Source organism: Pavona decussata, unplaced genomic scaffold (assembly GCF_977016875.1).
Source record: "Pavona decussata unplaced genomic scaffold, jaPavDecu1.1 SCAFFOLD_79, whole genome shotgun sequence".
In the NCBI taxonomy this organism is placed as follows: Eukaryota; Metazoa; Cnidaria; class Anthozoa; order Scleractinia; family Agariciidae; genus Pavona; species Pavona decussata.
Window position 1 is genome coordinate 656,598 of NW_028145497.1, and position 16,314 is coordinate 672,911.

The window sequence follows — 16,314 nt, forward strand, 5'->3', positions numbered from 1 at the left end:
GCACCATTCAATAGAATCGAAAGCTTTTTCAAAATCAAGAAAGACCGCTATGCCTGGAATGTTTTTCTTTTTAGTAAAGGACATCATGTCTGTTATGATTCTGATACTCTCACCTACATAGCTTCCCTTTACGTATCCCGTTTGAGTCAGGCTAATAATCGTGGGTAACACTTTTTCCAGGCGTAAAGCTAAAGCCTTTGTGTGACCATTTTGCAATCGTTGTTCAATAGGGAGATTGGTCTCCAATTTTTGAGGGTTTTTTTTGTCTTTAGTCTTTTATTTGGCATTAACGATATAATACCGCGTTTTTGTGAGATTGATATGTCACCATTTTCAAAAGCATAGTTAAAGCTATCAACTAGGATTTGACCAATGACATTCCAGAAGTACTTAAGTTATTCTTAAATTGCTTCAGTGAATTGGTGCATTCCGCAAAGGTTAGCAGTCCTTCGCAGGTCTCCGCTTCTTCCTGTTTGAGAGTATTCAGGCCGTCAAAAAGGTGCTTGAGATTGGCAGATTCCGGACAGACATTTTTAGCTTGATAAATTTCTTTGAAAAAACGTCCCTCTTCTTATAAAATGTGTTTAGGCTCGTGAACTATGTTACCGCCTTCTTTTGTTAACTAGGCTATGTGTTTCTTCTTGTGGTTTATTTTTTCCAGGTTGTTGAAATATTTATCAGTTGTTCTTTTCACCGAACTCGTACCATTGTGCTTTACTACGTGTCATCGCTCCTCGTGTTTTTCTAGAGGCAATTTTTGCTAGTTCTTTTTTGAATCGATCCATTTCAACTTTCGTTGCTTCGCTAAATTTTGTTCTTATCTTTTCCTGTAATTGGTTGAATCTCATAAGCAAATATTTTTCTTCGTTTCGTTTTTGTTTAGCTTTATTTTTAGCGAAAATTATTGTTGATGCTCTAATTTCCATTTTGATCATTTCCCAAAATAAGCCTTTGTTCCTGAGGTTGAAATGTTTGGAGATGAACTCTGGTATTTGTTTTGTTATCATCTCCGTATAAGACCGTATAACACTTATCGGTTAATAATGAATTATTAAATTTCTAGAAACCTGGGGCCATGCTCTGTTTCAATACTTTCTAGGGACATTGACAGAGTTATAGCAGAGTGATCGGAAAAAAAAATGTTAGGCACAATTTTAGCGTTTTGGATTGCAGACTCCATGCTTTTTGATATAAAAAGGTAATTTAATCTGCAATAGATTTTCATGGATGAATTATTCCACGTAATTGCTTGTTCATTTGGATGTCTGCAGCTCCAGGTGTCTATAAGATTGTGAGTTCTCATTAGAGTTTTCATTTCTTGAATAACTGTTTTCTTTTGTTCGATGTCATTTGACTCTCTGTACTCGACTAATATTGCAATGGCCTCCTTGTAAATTCCACGCGATACCTGCGGTTATGATGCACGGTACTCTCTTTTCAACCGGGATGAAAAGGACCATCACATTGCTCGTTCTCGAATGTTTCGCTATTTACATGAAGCATGAACTAAGTCAAGACCTATGTCACAATTCATTCCCCACGTCGTTATTTGCTATACAATTGCCAACATTTGGAAACAAATATCTATGAAATAACGTTACTTTATCTTACGACAGGTTGGGCCAGAAACGAATTCTAGCGAAGTGCAGTGCCTTTGCAATCATCTAACGTCGTTTGCTGGCCAAGTGGTTGTTGCTCCAAATGCTATCGATTTTGACAAAGCGCTGACAGGCTTCCTGGAACTGTCATCCAGTTCGTCGAGCCCCATCGTTCTGTCCACTGTCGTCTCTATTTTCGGCATTTATATTTTGCTGCTTATTTGGGCAAGAAGGTTGGATATCCGAAATGCAAAGAAGGTTCGTATTCTTTTACACTCAAGTCTTTCACTCACAGAATGTTCACTTGTCCGCAGTAACCACATTAACACACCTGTGGATAGTTTATCCCAGCCTGCATTAATGGTTGTAACTTCTCAACGGACCCAGTTTTGAAACATCCCTTTTAATATTTGAATTTAAATCAATCAATCAATCAATCAATCAATCAATCAATCAATCAATCAATCAATCAACTTTGTTTAACGAGGGTGATATGCTTTAATGCTTTAATAGGGATACTCTTAAAACAGTGTACACTATACTAGGAGATAAAAATGACAATCAACAGTCTCACGACTGACAAACCTGTGGCCCTCAGATTCCAGATTGAATTTGAATTTGGAAATGTTGGTATTTGTGGAGGGAGAAAACCCGGAGAACCCGGAGAAAAACCATCGGAGCAAGGACGAGAACCAACAACAAACTCAACCCACATATGACGTCGAGTCCGGGAATCGAACCCGGGCCACATTGGTGGGACTGGCAAGTGCTCTCACCACTGTGCCATCCCTGCTCCCCTTAATGACAATGACATTCAGTGGCTGTTAAACTTATTTAACTAAAGTTTGAAAATGTGTGGAATTAAAGCAACAAAGGGAAAAAAAAAAAAAAAAAACAAAACAGAAAAAGGCAAAAACAACAACAACAAAAAAATTCCTAAATATTTGTAACTCAAGAGCCAGCTGGTTCAAGAAACCATTCTAATTTAAGACTTATCCTGTCTAGTTTTCACATTAATAACCTATTATTAAGGAACAATACGTAGTATACATCTCAACTTACAGGAGGCCTTCTGGTCCCAGATCGTCAGCTCTTAGTGATCACCTTACATATTCGATCAACCAATATGTAGTTAGTACATATACCAAATATTAGTGTCAAAATAAGAAAAAAAAACTTTGGCTGCTCATTTTTCGCATTAACAACCTTCGACAATTTATCCCTCTTTTAAACGGATTCTTGGCCATCGTTGTTGTTTTTCCAGGCTGAAACCATTCCACTGGAAGACAATGAACCGTCGCATCGTCACAAATATGAAATTCTGGTATTAACAGGGATGAGGAAGGGTGCAGGTACAACCGCGGACGTTTGTGTTGATTTAATTGGTTTAGATGGAGACAGCGGTCCCCGTCGACTACATGATCCCAACGTGGAGCGATTTCAGAGATCTGGAATGGACACCTTTCTTCTTGCCACCCCTTACCACCTAGGGGAGCTTACAACGTTAAACGTATGGCATAATAATGCAGGCTCAAGTCCCTCCTGGTATTTGAAACAAGTTATTGTACGTGACTTGTCCGACGACAGCATGTTTGTGTTCTTGTGCAATCGCTGGCTTGCGGTGGAGTTTGATGATGGCGAGGTTCTGCGAAAGTTGCCACCCGCGAGGCAGGACGACTTGAAGTCTTTCAGTCATCTATTTTACAATGTCTCGCAGAGGAGTATCACAGACACCCATTTGTGGTTTTCAGTTTTTGTGAGACCGGAACTAAGCAACTTCACAACAGTGCAGCGCCTGTCATGCTGTTTAGCTTTGCTTTACTGCGCTATGTTGGCAAATGCAATGTTCTATCAGCTTGACAAGGGAGAGTCAGATCCCGCGATAACTTTCAATTTGGGGCCAATAACCTTCTCCGTTCGACAGATCTACATTGGTCTTATAAGCAGTGTTATTATTTTGCCCGTAAATCTGGCAATTGCAGGTCTTTTTAGAAACGTGAGCCAGAAAATACGGAAAGAAAAGAAAGGAATACAATCGTCGTCGAAGAGCAGAACGACAAAAAAAAGAGCAAAAGCTTACAAAGGCGAATTTGAGGATATAGTGCAGTGGTACCGCAGCCAGGACGCAGATGACGATGAACTAACTACTGAAAACGTAGCCGTTGGCTTGCCACCAGTCGAAACTGTGAATACGGATGAGAAGACCGTGGAGTGGTTGACTAGAAATTTAGACAGTTGTGACAGTGAGAGCTTTTTTGCAGGGTTAGACCAAAACGAAGGACAAGAAAATAAGGGTAACTTTGAAGTGTCTAAGGACTACGGTGTTGAGGTACAGATCAACGAACAGTTCGCTTCGGGTCCAGGGTCACTTAAAGAACAGAGGCGAAAACTACCACATTGGTTCGTATATCTTGGATGGTGCGGAGTAATCCTTATCACAGCTGTGTCAGCTTTCTTCGTCACCTTATACGGTTTTCAGTTTGAAGAAGAGAAGGCAACACATTGGCTTCTATCGTTATTGATATCTTTTGTCCAGGATGTTTTCATTATCCAGCCAATCTTAGTGTTGTTCATTGCTCTATCTATTGCTCTTTTAACCAAAACACCGCAAGAGCAGATGGAAGCAACTAATTTCAACGACAGTAACATGAACGATGACGATGAAAATAATGATGGTGGTTATGGTCGCGAACAAGGTTTTCCTGAATTCGAGAAATTTATGTATCGGAGATACGACCAACAACTTCCAATCAAAATAGAACCACCAGACCTCACCGAGCTTAACAATGCCAGAGAAAAGAGACAACGAGAAATCAGAATGTATGAAATCCTGAAAGAGATAGTCATATACGTTCTTTTCTTACTCGCCTTGTTTATGGTGAGTTTTGGGCAACGTGATCCCAAGGCATTTCTCGTCGCTAAACTAATCGAAGATACCTACCTAGGAGGAGTTTACACTGGCCAACAGTTGAATCAGGTAAGTGATTTGTTGTGGTGGTCATACAAAGGTAATAAAATGAAATGGTTAAAAAAAAACCCAGTAAACTTCATTTTTTAAGACTTTCCCCCCCCCAAAAAAAAACCAATAAAAAACTACAAATATTGTTTTATGTTTTCCAAAGTCCTTTTGAAACCTTGTGAAAGGGACATTTGTGTATCGTAACATAGTTTGATCGGTTCGGATTCTTAAGCCAAGTTTTAAGCCTAGAAAATTTAAGCCAATGCAAACAAATTCCCCGAATTCATGAGTTGAGGTTGGTTTTCGCACTCTAGGAACAATTCTTATTCCTTCGAAAACAAGAGTAACTAATTTTTCTTGCTTTACAAAAGTCCAAGCTGACATGTGACCAAAGAAAAGACTTGTTTTACATCGGCTATTCAATACAAATCAACTCCACGATTGAGACCATCCGAGCAGATACTCCACAAAAACAAGCCAATGAGCGCTACTAAGAAAATTACTGCGATGTTAAATCGAATGGCGTTAAGTTTGGTTTAGCTGACACGGTGCTCACTACGCATCAACTAACATCTTCCACTAACTAATTTGCTATAAACTGGCCCAGTTGAGGTGAAAGTGGTGGGCGACTTTGAATTATATTATAAACTAAATTCGATTTTGAGACGGCAATACGACTTTATATTGACGACTAGTTGGGAGAAAATATATTCCGTATTGGGCGGAGTCGCCCAATACGGAATATATTTTCTCTCAATGCCGTCAATATAAAGTCGTATTGCCGTCTCAAAATCGAATTTAGTTTTTTATCGCGATACTGACATTTTGTTGGAGAAAGCAAACGGATAAAGTACAAATCGTGCGCTGATTGAAAGAGAAATTCTTACTTCAGTTAAACTGTAGCCATGGTAATATCCGTGCGCGAAATTTTTTCTCGGGGCGGGTTATTTGAATTTTTGGCTTTAATTTTTACGTCAAAACAAAGAAAATGCAAAAATTTACAGTCCATAAAGCACCTACCATTGATGAAATAGACGAGCTAGTAGGTTTGAACATTTTACCAGCAAATTTTATTGAAAATTTGTTACCGCCGAGATATAAACAACATCATGAAAACAGTGATGAATAATCCTCACAACTAGAAGCAAGAATAAAAAAAGCAATCATACTAGTACCCAAAAACGAAAACAGAGCACTGTTATCCTAGCTTAGATGCCGTGGAGATTTAGAAATTTGAAAGAGATCAAGCGGCGAAGAATACTGTAAAAATTACCGAGTCTGCCGTTCGGCGCTACGACAAGAAGATCAAATTGACAGACCTGAGCCATGAAAGAGAACGCAACAGAGCTCTTGGAGATAAGAGACACCAGAAAAGAAACAGATCCTTTTTGCTTTGAAAATGCCATAATTTATTGGAATTTAAGCTCATTGTTATTTACCATGGCCGCTTTCACACTCGAAAAAGTCTTTTAAGTAAAATTTCTCTTCATCGAATTTTCGCTTACCTTCAAGAAAAAAGTTGTATCCGCTGTATCATGGTACATGTTCACCACAAAAAAGATATTATAAGTTGTCCTTGAACAGTGTCAGAAGCTTTGTAAACTCATGATGTAAACAACACCATCCAACGTCGCATGTTCATTCACAGAAGTAAAATTTTGATCTGGGCGCGCCGAACCCATTTAAGTGGCGTGCTTCCATGCCTACGTGACAGTCTTTGAGCCAATCAAAAACCGTCATTTTGAGACGGCAATACGACTTTATATTGACGTCTCAGCGCAATGGGAAGATCCCCCAGGATCGCGATAAAAGATATATATTATCCAAATGGATGTTTAGTGTACTGAATCTATCAATAGTTTAACTTACAGTTCTTCATAAAAACGAAAAGTTGATACTGCAGTCACGCTGTATCAATTTTAACAATGCTTCAAAATAACATTTCTTTTATGTCCAGTGGTTAGAGATCCAGGACGATAGCTACACGTTCAGTTGTATACCATCGACATGATTAGAAAAGGCTTTGCTCTAGAATACTCCCTTTATAAATGAACAGAAAAACAAACATTTTATCGAAAAGTTAAACGCTAAAAGATTCTTTAAAAACATTTTTAAAAACTCTAAAAAGCGGACGACGTTTCGGCGTTACTCCACGCCATTATCAAGTCAAAAAGGTAAAAGTTAAAACAAGAATATATAAAGACGTAAAGCAATAAAATATTTGTGTGTCTTATGGGTATATTACCCAAAGTAAAACAAAACGAACCAATAGAAAAAGAAACGAAAGTGTCAAGTGAAAAATTTGGTGCGAATTGAGTCACTTTGAGTGTTGAGAGAAGGCTTGATGTCCTTTATAAACAGCATCTCGTATATTAGGCAATCAAACTTGCTTCTGCATTTCTTTAGGACTTTAAAAAAATGATCGATCTTTGCTCTTTTGTTGCCATGTTGTGTTTCAAGGTGTTTCCCGATAGCAGAATAGCGGTGTCAACTAATGCGTTGGTGTAAGTGTCGGGCAGAAAAACAAACAACAAAAGAAAACGAAAGAACTTGAACAACAACTTGTGCGTGCTCAGTGTCCTCTTTTGCTTTTTATGTTAAAAAAAAAAAATCTTTAAGGAGTAGCGTAGGGGGAGTTGGTGTTCTTTAAAATACCCAAAACGTTTTCTGTATTAACAGAAGCTGAATGAAAGGTAATATCCCAATTTTATTACAAATTTCTGTCGAGGTGTATTGAATAAAAACTATACTGAAGGGTGTCTCAAACCATACTTGGTCAGAAATAATGGCAACTTAAAAAAAGTGAAGCTTAATGTTTAATTTTCAAGTTCTGACATTTTTGTCTCCAAAATGTGCCGTAGCAAATAATAGAGGGGCTTAGAATTACGTTTACAGCAAGTAAAGTTTACAGTTTACCGGAAGACATTACGACGTGATTATGTACTGTTTGTCCTACATTTGCCGCTTACTAAATTATTTTACACTTCTCCTAAACGCCGTTTACCATAAACGCGATTCTAAATCTCTCAAATAATTCCTTACTCCGTCAAGAGTTCAGTTATTTTACCCTTTTGACTAAAGAAAAAGTGCTCTGCAGGAAGTATAACAAAGATCTATTAGACACGTCCTCTTTAAGATTCTAAATGAGATATACATCTTTCATCGTTTCATTGTGAACTTAATGATGATAATAATTACGATTTCCTTAGGTTGATGGCATTAGCAACTACTGGCAATGGATTGAAGGTACTGTTTTACCAAGTCTGTCTTCGTCAAGTCGAGACTGGGCTGAGGGATGCCATCCATTACAGCCATACACTGTTGACTGCAATTCACATCTGGTTGGTGGGGCACGCATTCGACAACTGAGAGTCGAGCAAGGTAAACCACAATATTTACTTTGGCGTATAATCTGACAAACATCATAATTGCAGTTGCGTCATGTTGTAATTACAAGGTCATTTGTGGGCAATTCCTTCTGGTTTTCCTACTGTTTTATAAATTCGCAGCTGTGCTACAGGTATGTCACATGATATACAAACACAGCTTCAATGAAAGACATCACTTTTCCTGTGTGAGCAACAAATTTTACCCCCGACATAACAAGGGGGATGAAGAAGGCTATTGTATTGAGGAGCAATTGAAGTTTAAGATATCTTCTTGCCATTTCTTTAATCTTTAGGAAGCTGTCAAGTTGCTGAACCTGTGAAAGAAACGTTTTCTGTATGCAATGAGTACTATTCTATGTTTAAGGAGGACAAAGGCAATTACACAACTGGTTGGCAAAGGACAAACAAGACCTCAAATATGACCAGTTCTCCCTGGTGTTATCAGTCTATGAGTGATCTAGGTGGCCTTCCATTTTTGGGTGTTATGGGTACATATGGAGGAGGAGGTTACTCGTTCGATTTGACATTCTCCAATGTTACACAAAGTTATTTAAATACTTTAAAGGATAACGCCTGGATTGACGCTAGGACTCGTGCTATATTCGTTGAAATTGCGATTTACAGTGCCCAAGTAAACTTGTTTGGAGTTGCCACCTTTTTAACGGAATGGATTCCAACAAACGGGGTCGTATACCTTAACAACATTAAAGTGGCACGACTGTATCGCTCTGGGAACGATTTTGATAGCGTCATGCTCGTGTGCGAGATTTTCCTTGCTGTATTTTTCGCCATATTCTTGTACACTGAAGTTAAGAAAATCTACCAACTGGGAAAAAAGTACTTCAAGGACCCATGGAATTGGCTCGAAATCTCCCAAATAATTCTAATCTTAACGGGAGCTGCTGCCTTATTTCAGAGGACATCTTTTACACAAAGTGCAATTAATGGAATGAAATCCAACCCGGGCACGTTTATTAGCTTCATTCAAGCTACCACTTGGGACGAAATTTTTGGGTATTTATTGGCGTTTCTAGTTTTTTTTGCTACCATGAAGCTACTGAAACTGATCCGATTCAACCACAGGATATATCTGTTTACCCAAACAATTTCAAGGGCAGCAAGGCCATTGTTATCTTTCCTTATAGTATTTGCTATATTCTACATTGCATACAGTATTTTGTTTTATTCTTTGTTTGGTCCCATACTGGTGGAATACAGCTCCTTTCTCACAACAATTAAGACATTATTTAACACTGTTATGGGCGCATTTGATTTTGAAATTATAAAGGAGAACAACCGCCTATTTGGACCAATCATGTTCTTCTCCTTTATGATGATAATGGTGATGATATTAATGAATGTCTTCTTAACGATACTTATGGACTCGTTCGCCGAAGTGCAAGAAGATGAGAACTTGAAATCTAAAGACGCTGAAGTGGTGGACCATATGCTTCACCAGTTCAAACAATTCTTCGTCAGAACAAGAAAAGTCGATGACTTTTGCGGAAATGATATGCCGGCAACCGATGAAGGTCTTGCAAATGAAGATGAATGTAATCGGTCAAACTGCGACACTAGTACATGCATGTCTCCAGACGAAAATTGGCTGGAAGGATCACAACAACAACTAATAAGAACTGTCAAAATTCCACAAGGCTCGTTTTCGTCTATTGAAAATGCTCTTGATTACACACAGGAAAGAGACGGGGAGAGTCATGGCAACGAACACTCGCCTACTTGGCCTTCACTTGTCTCTCTGCGCAAAGAAATTGAAAAATATAAGAGCATGCAATGCGATGAATCAACAGAAAGCCCAACCGAAAAAGACAACAGTATTTTTACTGAATCTGATCACGACGATCGTGAGCTTTCAAGGAAGTCTTCAACAGTTTGTCACCCTGAAGACAGGCCGTGTAGAATTGACAGTGGCAGGTGTACAGAACACTCACAAAATTTCCGATCTTCTACCTGCGACAAATCTTTAGCAGATATAAGATGCGGAAGGGAATCAAGTTCTGGTTATTGCTCCCCGTTTTTAGAAACAGATAATTTAAACGATAAAGATGAACGGTTCGTGGAATCCAGAGTGTCTCACTATTATGATTTACTTGACAAAGCAGTTGAGAAACTTGGTTTCAGTGAGAGCGATGCAGGTACGTCTCTAGCGAATAGAAGTGAAGAGGAATCCATGGATCCAGACCTTTCTCATTACTACCAGTTGTTGGAAAAAGCAGCCAAGGAACATAACCAGTTTGAACAGAAAATTCTTAAAAATGAAAAATTTGACTTTGCTGACTATCAAATCTGTCTCAACAACATTGGAGACAAACCTTCGGACGAAGGTGATAGAAAAAACGATCTTGAAGTTGAACCAAAGCTTGCCGATCTACTTGGAAACTTTGCAAGTGTGGCCATAAGCGAGCTTCAAGAGGACCAGATATTTGAACAGTTGTTTGCGACATACGTCACTGCGTTAAATGAAATTTCATTTGAACCCGATTGCGTAAACATGGAAAGCAAACTTTTCAAGAAGTTTGAAGAAAAGGCAAAATGGAAGTACACTAGACACATGTACACTGAATCGCAGTGAACAGAATACTTGGATTCATTTATTAATTATATTCAAAATTATTTTTGTGGTAAAAAAAAAAAAAAAAAAAACTGACCTCGTAAACAGGCCAATCGAATTTCATACCATCTTTATTCTCTTAAAATAGCATCATTAAGTGAGGACAGAGAAGGATTTTTTGCTATTTTCTACTTCATACAGTATTAATAAAAAATTATATGTCATTCAGTAGGACGAGCCTAACACAATCTTCAAAATTTGGAGAAATCAAGATCACTCGACTCCTACATGTTATCGCTGTTGGGGATTTTCTAGGTGTTCTGAGGTTTCATTAGTATACGTATGAAGGAATCCAGTAACGAAGTAGGTTTAAGGTGACTCATAATAGTTTCCAACACTTCCCTTCATCGATCATTAATACCACTTCTCATCATTGGATACTATTGATCAATGATGTCAAACAAATGCCCAAACGTTAGAAAACACTATAATTTTATTAATTAGATCACCAGAGCAGAATATAACTTGTTAAAAGCTGCCCTCAATTTCAGGTTAAGGTGAATACAACTAAAAACAAGCTTTATGACACCCATTTTTTGCTATCGAATTGTAAATGTCAAGACGCAACTTTCTGCAAAGTTTAAAATATGTAGGAAAGGGTTGAGAGTCACTTTAAATTTTCAAAAATTAAAGTGGCTTTAAATTATTCCCCACAATTTCTTTAAAACTTTGCCAGAAGTTGTATCTTTACACGCTGAATACAATTCGATAGTTAAAAGTGGGGGTCATTTAGGGTTGTCTTTAACAGGTCTTGCTATTGCTATGGTAACCTATAAGGCCGACGAATCAGTTGTAAGTTTTCACCAATCATCAAACATTTGTTTGATACCATTTTTGTTGTATCAACTTACATAAAGTTGTAGTATTGATCTGTCAAAATTAAAGTGCTGGGAAGAGCTAGAAATCGGTTCCAGCTACCTTAAATACGTAAATTGTCAGAGACAAGTGCAGCCAATCAGACGCTCTCTTGAACCATGGGCCGGTTTGGCTTTATCAAAATTGAATTAGGAAACTAGCTAATGTTGACCACTTCTTCTCTTCTAACGGAGGTGCATGATAACGAAGTTTTGTGTTCTTAGCGTGGATGGAAAGTGCTTATCTCTTTACATAGGGTTAATTCTAATGATATTAATAATGCCATGTATTCAATAATGTTTGAGTAATTTAATTAATAACGACGCTGGCATATGGCTTTGATGTTAGCCGGAGTTAGATCAAAAGAAATATAGTAAAATTTCAATGACTTTACCTTGAGTACCCTACCTCTTGACTTATTTCCTGTTCCCAAGAAAAGGGGGGGGGGGGGGGGGGAATTAGTTGGGAGTCTCCTACCTCACAGAGGCTTAATTTCTCCATAATATTTTTCTGATTTGATCTTAGTTAAGCGGACGCTGAGAAAACTAAATATATATCAAAGAAAGGCGGGAGATAGCAAAAAAAGATAAAAAAAAAAAAAAGATAATAAAAAAGAGCGAGGGACAGTCCTCTGTAACAGACTGAACGAGGACTGGATTTTTGCCCAGAATTTGCTAAATATCGGAATCTTTTATTATATTTGTTTTATTTTATGATGTCATCCTGGATATTTAAATAGAAAAGATAAAGCATGCTAACGGAAAACAAAATCTAACAAACAAGTGAATAAACAAAATGATCAAAATTATGAAAACCTCTAATACACTTTTAATCAAGTGCATCCTAGAAAGGCTAGAAACGTTTCGTTATTTGCTACAGCTAATGGTTCGATCTCACTTTAGTGAGGAGAAGGTTCGTTTTCCTTGCATTACAGAAAAGTTCTATCTAATAATACATTAAAGTTTCCTGTTCAATATTTTTATTACGTCAAATGCATTCGGAACAACCGTGCGGAATTCGATAGACGAAGCCAACAAGATGGTCCAATGTGGGCAATTTTCGATAAGGTCCGGCTCAGGGTTTTGCTTGCAATAAAATCTGCAATTCCACAGCGACAAACCGATGAGTGGTGACGGATCACTTGTAGACCTGGATCAGCAAATTATTTCAACAGTTGTTGATCCTAACGGCGGAGGTGGCGAGCTTAAAAGAATAAACAACAAAAGCTACAATAACTGAAATATATTTATTTTAATTTTTTTTTTAACAAATATATTTCAGTTATTCTAGCGTTTGTTGTTTATTCTATCAAGCTCGTCACCTCCTCCGTTAGTATTTCGGTTCTGCTTATCAGACCAATCGGCCAGACGATTTTCGTTTTTGACCTTAAAATCTTTTGGGCTGGAGTTATCACAGACCAATCATAGAAGTGCACCAAACACGGTTCTCAAAGGCTGATGTAGAAGGCCGAGAGACAAATACAATATATCAGTTTTGTATTCGATGATGATTTCCTCCCAATTGTTTTTCAGTTGATGTTGACTTTGTAGTATGCGAATAATAAATAGGGTGAAAGAATCGGTAAAACGTGTATTATTATGTATTTATTATTATTATTATTATTATTATTATTATTATTATTATTATTATTATTATTATTATTATTATTATTATTAGAAGAAGGGCTGAAGGAGAAACATCCGGGAGCGGCAGATATCGCAGATGAGAGTTTATTATACGGGCCCATTGATTACATTCCTCCTGGCGTTTTTGACCTGATCGACGAGAAAATGATCTTTGATACTGCATCCAAAACAAAGGGCTCAGCCGGGCCGTCGGGGATGGATGCCGAGCTATATCGAAGAATCCTTTGCTCCAAGAATTTCAAGGCTGAAGGCAAGGTTTTGAGAGAGGAGATTGCCTTTTTCACAAGAAATCTGTTAAAGATCGCTTACCACCCGTCTTTGCTAGAAGGCTACACCTCTTGCAGACTCATCCCCTTGGATAAAAACCCTGGAATACGACCTATTGGCGTTGGCGAGGTCCTGAGGCGAATAGTTGGAAAAACTATCGCTGGATTTTTGAAGGAAGAGATCAAAGACGCAGCGGGCCCCCTTCAGGTTTGTGCAGGCCATAGTGCAGGCTCAGAGGCCGCGATACATGCTATGAGTCAAGTGTTTGCAGAAGAAGGAACAGATGGTATTTTACTGATAGATGCAAGCAATGCCTTTAACCAAATGAACAGATCCGTCGCCTTACATAACATCCAGATAACCTGCAAGGAAATGTCACTTTACATCATTAACACCTACAGAAGCCCGTCGAAGCTCTTTATTTGCGGCGGAGGTGAGATACTATCACAGGAGGGTACAACGCAGGGGGATCCCTTAGCCATGCCCTGGTACTCGGTGAATACATCTATCATGATCCAGAGCTTAAGGATAAGCACACCAGGTGTTAAGCAAGTATGGCTAGCCGACGACTCTGCGGGGGGTGGACAAATCGTGCCCTTGTATAATTGGTACAATCACCTGAGTCAGGAAGGAAAGAAGTATGGTTATCTAGTGAATGGACCAAAGAGCTGGCTGATTGTCAAGTCGGACGTACTTGCAGTTGAGGCAAAGAAGGTGTTTGGAGACGAGGTTAATATTACAACTGAAGGTCAGCGCCACTTAGGGGCCGTCATCGGATCTCAAGAGTTCAAAGATCAATATTGTCGGGAAAAGGTCCTTGGATGGAAAGGAGAACTCGAAGCCCTATCTGAGATAGCAAGGAGCCAGCCTCATGCAGCCTACACTGTTTTCACGAAGGGTTACAAATCCAAGTTTACCTATTTCATGCGCACAATAGAGTCGTTTGAAGATTACGTTGACCCTATTCAAGAGGCGATTGACGACTTACTCCTCCCAACACTATTAGGTCAAACGGAGCCCATCCCTAGCAATCTGCGTCAGCTTTTTACTTTGACACCCGCTCAAGGAGGGCTTGGCGTACCTGACTTACGGTTTGAAGCTCCACAGCAGTTTGCTGCTTCTACGACAATAACAGCATCGCACGTAGATTCCATCACCAAACAGAGCACTTTCATGGTGGCAGGCGAAAGGTCCACGGAGGAGTTAAAAAGACAACATCAAGCTTCAAAAATTGCGTCGGTGAAATCGAGAATGGAAAGTATTGATTCCACTCTACCCTCGGATCTGCTGCGGTCAGTTAACCAATCGAGAGACAAGGGTGCGAGCTCGTGGCTTACCGCAGTACCTCTTGTCGATCAAGGCTTAGTGCTGAATAAACAAGAATTCAGAGACTCTCTGCGTTTAAGGTATAATTTTCCCCTGTCTGATTTACCAAGCAAGTGTGTTTGTGGGGAGAAGTATACCGTCTGCCATGCCCTGTCATGCAAAAAGGGAGGGTTCGTGGCGCAGAGACATGATGGCGTCCGCAACCTACTTACCTCTTTTCTTGGTAAGGTTTGCACCAACGTTGAAGTCGAACCACAACTACAACCTCTCGACAATGAGCAATTCAACCTCAGAAGCGCGGTGACAAGTCCGGAGGCAAGACTGGACATGAAGGCAGGGGGCTTTTGGTCTCGAGGAGTTACAGCATTTTTCGATGTCAGAGTAACGCATGTTAACTCCAAGTGTAACCAGGGAAAAGCAACATCGACAATCTTTAAAGAGCAGGAAGAAGAGAAAAAGCGGAAGTACCAACAGAGGGTGCTGGACGTTGAAATGGGATCTTTCACTCCCCTAGTTTTTGGAACCAACGGTGGGATGGGAGCCGACTGCAATTGTTTTCTCAAACGCCTAGCCGAGAAGCTCTCAGAAAAGAATGAGGAACCTTATCACATTACTATCACTTGGATTAGAACATTGCTTTCTTTTGAGATTTTAAAGTCGGTACACACATGCGTACGAGGCTCCAGGACACCTTTTCACAAAATTCCATTTGGGGATTTCATTGATGACTGCCGCTTAAACGCTAGCCAAGCGTGTCTCCGCTAATTTTAGAAAGTGAATGATGGCGTGACGTTGTAAATTAGTATTTTAGGATCTTTTTAACAACTTTTTTATTTCATCAAAATTTTTTGTCTTACTATTGTTAAAAAATTGTGCTTGAAAATAGCTCTGTTGTACTTGGAAATAGTCGCTTTTTTTTTTAATCGAAATGAATTTTAAATATTGAATTGTAAATAGGTTTTAATAGCTCTTTTTTTCTACTTTTAACTTGTAAATATCAATTTTGCTTGGAATATTATAATAAAGAAAGATTTTATTTTTATTATTACTATTATTATTATTATTATTATTATTATTATTACTATTATTATTATTATTATTATTATTAATATTATTATTATTATTATTATTATTATTATTATTATTATTATTATTATTATTATTATTATTATTATTATTATTATTATGTTCATTCTGGACTCATTTGGTTGGATTATATAAACCGGGTCATAAAATATATACAGTCAAAAGGAGAAACAGCCTATGTTTGCTTTGCAAAGTGACCGAGCTAAACAAAACAAAACAAAACAAAACAAATAGTAATAAATAAATAAATAAATAAATAAATAAATAAATAAATAAATAAATAGATAAATAAATAAAATAAAGATTGGGGGACTTTTCTTTGTATTTTAACTGGCTAGGGAATTTAAGGATGGTTTCTTCTAATAGAAAGGTATCTTTGCGCAGGATATGACTATGTGCGAAAAGTAGATCTTAGCAAGGGCTACTAAAAAAGAAACTGAATGCTGGGATTAAACAATAACTTTTTCAGAGATAATAAGCAAAAACAAAGTCTAAAAAATAACAATATCGGAGATTTTTGTCATAGGGCTAATATTTCCCGCCAGAAAACGAGCCTCTT

At 38.2% G+C, this 16,314-nt stretch overlaps 2 protein-coding genes and 1 long non-coding RNA gene across 3 annotated transcripts in view; 2 read left to right on the top strand and 1 right to left on the bottom strand.

The window, feature by feature from the left end:
- Window positions 1-11,512, top strand: part of LOC146476142 (polycystin family receptor for egg jelly-like) — a 36,006-nt gene extending 24,494 nt beyond the window's left edge. Inside the window, exons 14-17 of the mRNA XM_085114959.1 lie at window positions 1,617-1,856; window positions 2,863-4,575; window positions 7,767-7,938; window positions 8,240-11,512. Of these exons, the coding sequence (XP_084971085.1) occupies window positions 1,617-1,856; window positions 2,863-4,575; window positions 7,767-7,938; window positions 8,240-10,536 (4,422 nt within the window). The 3' untranslated portion in view covers window positions 10,537-11,512. The remainder of the gene's footprint in view (window positions 1-1,616; window positions 1,857-2,862; window positions 4,576-7,766; window positions 7,939-8,239) is intronic.
- LOC146476143 (uncharacterized) lies at window positions 11,232-11,804 on the bottom strand. Its single transcript, XR_014865706.1, has 2 exons — window positions 11,494-11,804; window positions 11,232-11,421 (listed from the first exon to the last, which is right to left on the bottom strand). It is a non-coding gene; the product is annotated as an uncharacterized LOC146476143 (long non-coding RNA).
- A 1,416-nt stretch (window positions 11,805-13,220) lies between these two features.
- Window positions 13,221-15,511, top strand: LOC146476144 (uncharacterized). The gene has a single exon (XM_085114932.1). It carries the CDS (start codon window positions 13,221-13,223, stop codon window positions 15,432-15,434), a length of 2,214 nt encoding a protein of 737 aa, XP_084971058.1. The 3' UTR covers window positions 15,435-15,511.
- Window positions 15,512-16,314: the final 803 nt, after the last annotated feature.